The 11,234-nt window shown below is 42.5% G+C and overlaps 1 protein-coding gene across 1 annotated transcript in view; it reads left to right on the forward strand.

Moving 5' to 3' along the window:
* PTCD2 (pentatricopeptide repeat domain 2) overlaps window positions 1–10,954 on the forward strand; it is a gene marked incomplete at its 5' end in the record, with an annotated part of 28,392 nt that extends 17,438 nt beyond the window's left edge. Inside the window, 2 exons of the mRNA XM_082649864.1 lie at window positions 6,315–6,428; window positions 10,001–10,954. Coding sequence (XP_082505990.1) covers window positions 6,315–6,428; window positions 10,001–10,225 — 339 coding nt within the window. The 3' untranslated portion in view covers window positions 10,226–10,954. The remainder of the gene's footprint in view (window positions 1–6,314; window positions 6,429–10,000) is intronic.
* Between the last annotated feature and the right edge of the window lie 280 nt (window positions 10,955–11,234).

Here is an 11,234-nt window from a genome sequence, read left to right on the forward strand (position 1 = left end):
GATGGACTCTGCAGTCTCTCCACTGAGACTTAGGAAGAGCCTGCGTGCTGATTACATCCTATCCATGGTACCTGACTCACGGAGTCAGTACACCTACGGCATAAGGTGGCATCTAACCTGGTAAGCGCTCAATAAATGCGAGCCATTTTCATTCTTTCTTTGTTGCCACCTTTTCAGTGAGCAGTGAGTCGTCTGCGCCTCCTTGGGGCAATGAAAAGACTAAGAGACTCTCCTGTCATTAACGACATCACAGCCCCCACTCAGCTAGGCCCTGCTGAGGCCCTGCTTGTATGCTGAGTACGTGTGTTGTGGGGAGTTCAAAAGAAAGCCCCTAGTGTCCAGGAACTTACAGTCTCCTGAAACATCAAGGGGTCAAGATGAACCGAAATGGGTAAACACCAGCATGACATGAACTGGGATAGCGGGTCATAGCCAGTGCGGTATTCCAGGCTGGGGAGCAAAGGGCTGGCCAGCAGGAGCTAACGGAGGAGAACTGGGGAGAAGAATATTGTTGAGCAGTGTTCTGAAGGAGGACAGGGCTGTGGGACTGGAGGCATGGAGGTGAAAGGGCGTTCTCTGTTGGGAGATTCGTTTTGCTGAGGGTTCTAGTTTGCCAGTTAGTTTGCTGGTTCTCTTCCTAGTTTTGAGTCCTTAGGCAAAGTTACTTAACCTCTACCACCCATTTTCCTTCTATCTGAAGTAGCAGTAGTAATAGTACCATTCTTTCATTAGGAGAATTGAAAGAATAATGCATATAAAGTAGTTAGTTAACACAAAACAGTTGGTGCCTCGCATGTAATCAGTGTTCAGTGATGCTTGCTAATACCAGTAGTATTTGTTTAAAATGAAATATGTTAAATAAAAGGATTATTTATTTCTAACAAATCCTAGAACCCGTGAACAGGAATTGCGCATAACTGCAAGCTCCCGTGGTTTTCAGTTCTGCCCATAATTATCCTCAAATGTCACCCCCAGACCAGTGCCCAGATGACTTTCAAGAGAAGGACTAGATAAGCCTTTATGGTAAATTCTGGGCAACAAGTTCCACCAAGAAGTCTGAGATAAGAATACCTTATATTTGACCTCATATTTACTTTTCAAAATGCCTACACAGGAGGGAAAGATGAGCCTAGGGAACCAGAAAGATGGAGACAGTGATAGTAGAGAACCTGGGAGGAAAAAAGGGAAAGAGGTGGGTTTGGAAGGGAAGAGACTAAATATAAGAAAAATACGCAAAAAGAGATGTTGTAGTTGGCAAAGGGCAGGAGCCTGGAGTGGGGATGAGTGTCAGAGCTGCCAGTTAAGAACTTATCTGTAAAACCTGGTAATGGATCTGCTATAAACTGATTAATGCCACAAAAAAGGGAGGTAAGAGGTCCCAGAAATGAGTTTTTACGGCATTAATGGTGAGGCAGAGGAAGCAACAGAAAAAGACAGGGGAGGAATCACACCAGTGGATCGAAACCCAAGAGAGCTGATAGCCCTACGTGCCATGGCCTCCTGCAGGCAGCCCCTGGCCCAAGACTGGGCACCTGAACAGAAACTGCAGGTCAGCCTGAAAAGCTCTCAGCTGATGGAGGCCAAGGTGGCAAAGGTCCGGAGTCCAGAAGTCCAGGTCATGTGAGCCAGTAAGCCAAACAGACTAGGAATCCTGGTCTTCCAGCAGATGCATATGTTATTTTTTCTTCTTCTCAGCTTCCTACTGGATGTGGACGGCTCAGCATCTCCAAGTATTAATATATTTATCTGCTTCTGAGAGAGTGGCCTGCAGATGCACTCATTTCATGATTGGATAGCAGTAGAATTGCTAGGATTCCAGGCGGTTCATAGCATCAGCGGGGAAAGAAACACAGGAGACTGTGTGAGAGAAGTTTTATGTGGGTCGTTAGTCGCTTTTCCTAGAGTTGCAATGGGCATGGGGGGATCAATAAGGGTTGATAAGAAACGGAAGAGTGAGATCGGCAGGGTTTCGGTTTATTTTAGCTAAGGTGCCACGCTAGATACTTACATTTGTCGGTTTATTTTATACAACACTGTCAGAACAGTATTTCTCCATATTATACATGTGGAAAATGAAGATTCAAAGGGTAAGTAAACTACCCAGGTTCTCACAGCTAATTAAATAGCAGAGTCAAAGTTTTAACACAATCAACTCTGTTTGACTACATACAAAGCCTAGGGTTTCCCCACCACTCCAGACCTACAGAGATTAGCGTTGTGCGTCTTTTATCTAGGACTGGAGCTAACTGCTTCTCCGGAATGGTGAAAGGAACACAGGATGTCAAAAAACGAACCTGCTGTTAGTGCACGTACTCCATGTCCTTGAATTTAGATTCCTCGGCTATTCAGTCGTGGCAGCAGGAACAGCTCCTCCTGGGAGAGCTGGGTTGGGGGGCGGGGAGACGGCCGATCAACGTGGTCGAATGAATGGGCATGTTTCTGGCAAGCGCTCTGTAAGGATCCTTGAGTTGATCTTGAATATGAACCATTCCCTCCATGAACTGGGTCGCAGAATTATCCATTGTCCAGAAACTTAAAGATTGTTTAAAAATTTTCACTCAGGCAATTCTTGGCAAATTTCCAATCTAAATTTCTCCTATTTCAATACAAGCCTGTTTCTTCTTCCTTCCTTGGGAATGGTGGAAAAGAGCTGGTTGCCATTCTCAGGTTTAATAATCTTTCAGATTCTGGGTCTCTGTTATTAGAGCAGGTTTTTAAAAAATAATTTAATTCCGGGCCCTAGCTTCTCCAAGGCTGAGTCATCTGCTTAGAATCCTTAAGGGCAATTTGTTAATTATTCAGAAACGGAAACCTAACAAATAGGCTGAATAGAGTCTCTTCAGTCAGTATCAGCAGAAATAAATGAAGTTTTTTTCAGATCTGCTTTAAAAATTAATGCCTTACACTAAAATCTTTTCTTGCTGCCAGTTGGAATATGAACTTACCTAATTTTTCCCCTCAACTTAATTTTCTTTTCATTGAAATTGCTCCTGCTGCTGATACGACCCAGAGGGCCTGGCTCCCCATTTCCCAGCTCATGCTCGCTCCACACCGAACTGGTTGAGCACATGATCTCATTGAATTCTAATCATTTCTCTAGAAATCTAGACCCATTCTGGAATTGAATTACCTTACAGGGGAATTGACAAGTGGTGAGTTTCACTGCTTTTTTTTTTATCATTTATTTGTTAACACAGGTAAATGTTTTAATGTTTGTTTCTCCTACTCACTAAGGCCACGCTAAAGTTCTAGCTCATGCTGGGCAGTCCTAGGCCACACCGGTAGGAAAGGAGACAGGACTTATTATTTCTCATAAATCCCTTTGTGGCAGCATCTCACCTATATGTTTAAGAATTGCATTTGGCTGGAAGCAATGCAGACTCTAAAAATACAAGAGTCTATATAAATTAGAGGATTTCTTTTTCTTCCAAGTAGAAAACCAGAGGTGGTCGGTCTAGGTCTGGTATGACATTCCGTGATGTCATCAGGGACCTGGCCTCTTGTATTTCCATACCACTATCCTAAGCACGTGACTTCTATCCATTACATCTATTCCAGCAAGAAGTAGGAGAATGCAGGAGGACAAAGAAGTTGGTCCCTTTTAAGAATGCTTTCCCAAACGTCTCCCCCAACAACTTGTACTTACACGTTAATGGCGAGAGCTTAATCCCATGACCACATCTAGCTGCAGACAGACCTGAGAAATACAGTTTCTGAGTTCCATACATGACAGCATCAGTTAAAGTTAGGAGCTCTGTTATCAAAACAAAGAAGGGAAATGTGGATATTGGTTAGAAAATTAGCAGTCTCTACCACACTGTGCTATTCTACTTCAAATATAGCAAACTTGGAAAGAAAAGAAATGCAGAGATGTCTGCATGTTCAGGGCTTCTGTTCCCTTTTTTGGTCAAAGGTGTCCAGTGACACATTTCTTGAGGTCTCAGAAAATCAGAAGGGTGGGAAGTATGTGTTCTTTGACTAGTTTTTTTTTAACGAAAAGTCCCCCTGCTCCTTGCTAATTCAATTTTCCTAGCCTTTTGTTTGAAATCTGTAAGATTGAAGCAATGCACTATACCCTGATTTAGCTTTCTTAATTGTACCCTGAGACTTCAGTTTGAGACAAGCTCCTAGCTTTAAATTTTTTCTTTGCCTTTAATCAGTAACTGCCTCATCTATGTTGCCCTTCAGCAGTATAGTTCCAGGTATTGAACCTTACTCTTGAAATCCCCACTGAGTCAGGGTTAGTTGCTGGAGGCAGGAGAGAAACTGGGAAAAATTAGGAAGAAAAGTTGAAATCTTTCAGAAGCACATCATTAATAGTTTCTAGCATGAGGTCCGGGAGGTTTATCCCTGTACATTGCTAGGGGACCTACACTCCCCTTCTCATTTCTCATTGTTGAGGGTCTACTCGGTGCCAGGCACTGCAGATGTGGCATCAACAAGGTAGGTCCTGCCCTTGACAGGACAGACCACTGCCAACCAAATTGGGATTGGTTTTTACTAACAAAACTGTTAAGAACTATTAAGACGTGGAGATTTTACCCCACTTCTGAGCTAACGAGTTAACCTGCCACAGTTTTGTGGATGCTGGTGGAGAACACAAGACACCGAGAGAAGAAGGACAGTTTATTACTCACAGCAATAGCAGTAGCCAGCGGATTAGCATTTTTGCAGCAGTTTCTTGAGCCCAGTTCCCACAGAGCGACATGAAGAGGGCTATATGCTTCTTGCACACACAGGGGATTATATTTTAAGAGAGGAGCTGTGAACTTGGGGAACCCAAATCTCTTAAATTGGACAGTAAGCATACCTGCCCTCTGCTTTGGGTGAGACACGGTCTGTCTTCCCAGGCTGCTGGCGGCACAAACATCCTTGAAAATACAGTCGGGACTAAAGACAGTCAGTGCTTCTGCCTGACTGTGAGAGACCCACGGAATGTTCTCTCCCTACAAAGGGTTTTGCCTGTGCTCTAGAACTCAACTTAGATCAGGGCTTTTGGAGTTAGGCTACTTGGGGCCATTTCATTCTGTTCTTCAGGACCAAAGATAACCCCTCATCCCGATCACCTGCTCAGCAAACATACAATGTTATAAAATGGACTATTAAGAGAACTTAGTTGCTTTGGTATAAGAAAGGAATATCTCTCCCAGAAAAACTATCCTTTCTAAAGATCAAGAGGCTTAAAAATGTTTACACCCTTCGATTTTGTAATTTCACTTCTGGGAATCAAGTCTAAGAAAGTAACAATTTTTTAAAATGTATGACATTTATTGATAGAATAAAGTATGGTATTGCTTTATTTGATTTATATGATGGATTGCTATGCATTCATCATTAAAAATGAGGTTTTATTTTTTCCTAAAACTTCTTGATGCTATGAGAAAATGTTCACTTTATAATAATTGACCAAAAAGCAGAATCAAATTGGGGGGTGGGGGGGATTCATATATTTGGAAGATAATACATGAGATTGGAAACAATGGTTAACATTAGTTGGTGAATTCTGAGTTATTCTCATTTTCTTTAAACTTTGCTGTATTTTTCAAATGAGACTAGTGAACATTGGTAATTGGGGTGCGGGGGAAATGTGTTCTTTTTTTTCCTTATGTTAATTGTATCTGATGGAAGGTAGTTAGTGGTATCATTTTGAAAGCCAAGTACAAGCACCCCGTTTTGATAGCTACAGTATAGATAGGAGTGCCTCATTAAAACTTTAACCGGCTTCCACTTTATACTTGCACAATCTGTACGCCTGCAATTTCCTAACCAAAAAAATTAAAAGATAAAGGTATCTTTTGACCCAGAGCCAGTCTTATGAGATTGTCTGATTGTCATATCCTCTGAATCTAGAGGAAATAGGGAAGAATCTAATAGTAATGTTTGTTGAGGACCTCCTGCGTGCTGATATTTCATTTAATGTTCACAGTAATTCAAAATGTGAGATGTAAAGGTATTTTCCTCATTTCACAAATAAAGATACTGAAAGAGATTAAATACCTGGCCAGAGTCACTTGGCTGTAAGTGCCAGTGCCAAGACTCTGACCCAAGTATGTCAGACTCCAAAATCCATGTTCTCTCCATTTCTGCCTTTTAGCAAGCTTTGAAGTGGTGGTGTTTTGATTAGCTATTGGAAACCAAGTTTTGGTTGGTGGCCATTCATTCAAAGCACCTTTGAACTTGAGCAAGCAAATGAATTAGGAAGTGGCATGAAAGCAGGGTCGATGCCTCTAAATGTAGGCTTACCTCACGGGGTACACGTCTCAGTGTTGATCACTAGCTCAATCTTGTTTTTCTTGTTTCTTCTTTTTCTTCAGCTTATGATCCACATCCAGTCAAACATGTTGAAAAGCCTAATAGACACACTAAAGGATGCTACAGAGGGGAATCTGTCAAGATTTGTGAAAAAACCTGTGTTCTCAGAAGAAGTGGTGAGTAGGCGGCTTCCACAGAAATCCTGTAAAGGTGCAAGAACACCCTTGAAACTGTCCACTTGATACCTTCATCCTGTAGGCCACCTCTTTAAAGAGACTGTCCAATCCGGCAACCTCTCTGTGGTTCCTGTGGCTAGATTTCTATGTGTGGGTGCAGACTTTGTTCCTCTAACACAAGAGAATTTCCTCTGAAATTCTAGGAAAACTTGTTCCTTTTACATGGTTCTTTTCCCCACACTGTCTTCATGGGTGTCGGCCGTCTTCTTTTCCTTTTTCCTTTCTCCTTAAGCATCCAATTCCTTCTCCCCACTCCTCTCAGTTGATGACCTTGCTTCCTGTTTCACAGAGGAAACAGAAGCAATTAGAGGAGGACCGCTGCCGCACCAACAGCCTCCTTGCCCCCCTCTCTCTCTGCTCAGCCTTCCCTCCTGAAGCCGTGGTGACTGTAGGCACCTCTCTAGAGCCTGGGAGCCCATCCCCACCCCCAGCCAGCCCAGGGCATCAGCCCAGAAGTTGCGTCACCTTCTTTTGAACATCATCACTATTGCTCACCTTCCCTGTGGATCACCCCATAGGCAAACAGTAGGCTATAGTATCTCTCATCTTAACAAAAAGAAAATCTCCCCTACCTAAACAAGTAAAAAGACATACTGGCCTAGAGGGGTGGGATAGGGAGGGTGGGAGGGAGGCGCAAGAGAGAGGAGATATGGGGATATATGTATATGTATAGCCGATTCACTTTGTTATAATGCAGAAACTAACACACCATTGTAAAGCGATTATACTGCAATAAAGATGTTAAAAAGAAAGACCTGCTGGGTGTTTAGATAGGAAGACTCAACCTCATAAAGTCAGTTCTGCCCAAGTTAATGTGATAATGTAACATTTCAATAAAAATACCATTAGGTTTTTTTCTGTAGTTTAGGTTTAGTAGAAAGAGCAAACTAGCAAGAATAGCTGGGAAGACTCTGTGAAAGAAGAGGTGCTAGACCTGCCAGATATGAAACCATATTAAAGCTTTTCTAATTAGAACTGTGGTTTTAGCTCCTGAATAGACCAACTAATGGAACCATATAAATGCTTTGCAAAATTATAAAATAAAGTTAAATAAAAATGAAGAGAAAGAAGCAATTTCTAAAACTTGAAAGTAAAATGAAACAAATGAACCTTGTGTCATACTGATGGCTTAAGCACATAAAGAGGAATTATTGTAAGTCATTCGAAATTTAGTGATTTGTACATCGCTAGTCATATAACCTACAGGGAAAAAAGACTGTGAGGAAATCATAAATTATTGGCGGTGATCATATTGTTAGTAAAGATACTGGTATAGTCATTTTGACTAACCAAGGGGCCTGGTTGTCGGTCCTCTCCCAGCTTTTCTCCCTCTTCCCTGGCCTTTGGTAGCACGGTCCCAGCTGCGTTCCGGCTAGCACCTGAGATGGCAGGTTGGCAGCAGAGGGCAGGTGGCAGGCAGCTCCCCGCCTCTGCCACACTGTGGCCTTCCCAGCCCAGTCCCATTCCTCACTCCTACCTGAAGGCTCTGTAAAGGGAGCTTGTCGGGAAACTAACTGGTTGATTAAATTTAAAGCTTCTTTCTATTTGAGGTCTTAGCTCTGTGTAGGTTGTGACCGACCTGAACCTTTTGGGAGTGTGTTCAGAAAAGTAGGGGAACTAGAAATGTAAACTGGTTTGAAAGCACACGATCATGTGCATGTGTGCGCAGCACTGACACAACCTCTGCTTTCTCACTAGCACTGATGTTAATCCTTCCTTAGACCTGGCCCGTCAATATGTTGCCTGAATTATGCGACTAAAGCATCCAAACTTCACACTGAAAAATACTCATTGTTTTTATCTGATTCTCCCCCCCCCCAAAGCCTATAAGGCTGATTTACTTAGAAAGCTCACCCTCTAGTTCAGTGTATCCCCTGGTTGCTGTGAGGCTACCCAGGGAACTGCTTGTTGAGAAGTGAACTGATCCCTAAAACCCCAGCAGCTCTTGAGCTAGTTCTGAATATCTTTGTGAGATTGCAATGTGGAGTCTTATGTTGTAAAACTCTGCATTTTACAAATGCTCTATTTAGTGTTTATGCCACCAGTTACTGGACATGTTTAATGTGTGGTGAGAAGGTGCTGTTGTGCCCTTAGAGGAATGGTGAAAAGAACTGCGGACTTTTCTGCAGCACCGTGACGGAAACCACTCCAACGTGAACTGTTTCCTTATTGACTTCTTTTTTAAAACTTAATTAACAAACAATGTCGTACCAACTGTTTTCGGCTTCAATTGTAGGATGGTCCTAGTGATACCATTTAATATTTATTTTTGTAGTGATTTAAGAGAACTGAGGTAGTTAAAAAAAGAAAGAAAGAAAAAAGAAAAAAAAGAACTGAGGTAGTATCTGCAGTGAGAGCAAGGCTACCTCCAGCTTGGCTCACCTGCTTTGCTTCTTTTGAAAGCCATATGCTGCTGCATCTCACCCTGAACATGAGGACTAAACAAGCTATTCTTTTTAAGAATGTTAGAAGTGTTTAAACTTTACCTGAAGGTTCAGTGGGGAGCCCTTGTTTGAAAAGAAGGTGTGCAGGTTTGTGTTATATTACACAAGCTGTGTATATGTGATAGACTCACATTCACATTCTAATTTTGAGCTCAATCATTTTTGTAGAATTAAATACCATTCATACACTTGTGATGCTAATATTTATACCTCTGGTCTAGACCTTGCCCCCATGCCTCATAATTGTGTAGCCAATAACCTCTGGACATGTCTGCCTAGATGTTTCACAGACATCTCAATCTTGTCCAAAACAGAACTCTTGATTTTCCCTCTCCAAATCTCATCCTGCCATCTTCCCCATCTCAGTTAATGACACCCCCCATCTCCAGGTTACTAAAGCCCAAATTGCGAAGATGTCTTTGATGCCTCCCTTTTCCTCTCCCCTTCAACAATAAATCCTTTCAGTTTAATCTCCAAAATATACTTCATATATATCTACTTCTCCATCTTTTCTATACCTTTCCCAGTCTAAACCATCACCTGCTCTCATCTGGCCTATGATGGGGGCCCCTAGATTAGTCTCCACATTCTTGTACCCTCCAGTTCTCCACACAGCTTTTTAAATCGAAATCAGATCATGTCCCAGTTTGGACCTTCTGATGGCTTTTAGAATAAATTCCAGAACACTTACCATGAGCTAGAAAGCCCTACATCATTTGACCCTGCCTCCTGCTCTGATCGTTAAATTGGACACACTTGATTCCATGCTGTTTGACCTCCTTTCCCTGGTATGTTTCATCGTATAGTATGGGCCACTTGAACCCCCCTTTTATAAAATACCAGGGGTGATTTTTAAGTACTAATCCTGAATGTTGTTTATAGCTTATGGAATCCCTTATAGTTAGTTATACCTCTCTGTGCCCCCGCACCCTGGTTTTTACCACTTTAGGTGCACACTCTTTTTTTTTTTTTTTTTTGCATTTATATCTCTGCTTCTTGGAGGATAAAAAGAACAAGGAAGAAATCTTGCAGAGATATAACAATCTACTCTTCTTGCTTTTTTTTCAGCTGGTCAAAGTGAGGGAAAAAGTGAAGGATGTGCCCGCTCTTCTGGCCACATTTGATGAGCTGTATGGGAAACTGCACATAAATGGCCAGGTCACCACTTACACTTTGGATGCTCTGCTCTGCCACACCCCCAGTGATAGGAAATCCCACACGGTGCTATTAAACAAGAGGACAGTCAGCCGTCGGACCTTCCAGCCGCTCAGCCAGTCCCTGTGGGCTGAGTAACCCTGAGTTCAAACCATCCGTGGGTCTGAGTTGGAGGGGGCCTGCTTCTAGTGAATTACTGGCTTCCTGAGAAATCGGGCATCGTACTCCAGTGTACAGTCTACTAACACTTGGTCTCCTTAAATTTCCAAAATCATTGAGCACTGGCGTGCTGCCTTGAGACGTTCATATGTTGTGCCACCAGGAAGATCTAGATACAGGCAAGCAAAAAGCTCGGGCTCCCGCGGGAAGGAGGCTTCCCCTTGTGAAGGGCTGGGGAAGCTTGAAGGAACACAGTCACGGTCTCCAGGGGAACCCAGTAAGCACTAACAGGAGGGAATTTCACTATAAGTGGCCACCTCCAGCTAATTTTCAGGGGAATCGTGGTCTGAAACCCTACTCTACCATGCTGGGAAATAGCCCAGGATTTTCTCACTGCTTCTGTCATCATTTACCTGTGATCCTAGACAAGATACTTGAGCCCTCAGTTTTTCATCTGTAAAATAATAGTGCCTGTGTGAATCTCCATATTGATTTGAAATTTTCATTCAACGTTCAGTAGGGTCAAATTTTCTCAAAAATCAGAGAAATTAAAAGGTTCGTGAGAAAACTTGTTGTTTTCTCAGCAGAACAAACAAAACCAGAATTTAACTCTCAGAACTGATAATAAGCCGAAATTTAAATGGTTACCACCTTGGTCACGGGCAATCCACGTGCTTTTCAAAGTAAATGCCAATAAAAACCACATAACGCTCTATGTGTTCCTTAGTTTTCTATATAGGTCATAAATATTTGGTCCTATAGTTCGTCTCGTTTGTTAATGATTTTCTCTTTTCTCTCTTTGGATGTTTTATCTTTTATAAATAAATATGTCATGACAGCAGGTCAGAGCTTCCTCGTAAGGATCTGCCTCTTGATGGTTTGAAGGCCAGCACCTGGGGGGGTTCGTTTTGCCTTTTCTTTCTGAGGGCCCACATGATGGTGAAGCCTCCCAGCTGTCTGCCTGCAGTGCTGCAGACTCCTTATTCAG

The sequence above is a fragment of the Grampus griseus genome (assembly GCF_964374135.1).
Source record: "Grampus griseus genome assembly, chromosome: 3".
Classification (NCBI taxonomy): Eukaryota; Metazoa; Chordata; class Mammalia; order Artiodactyla; family Delphinidae; genus Grampus; species Grampus griseus.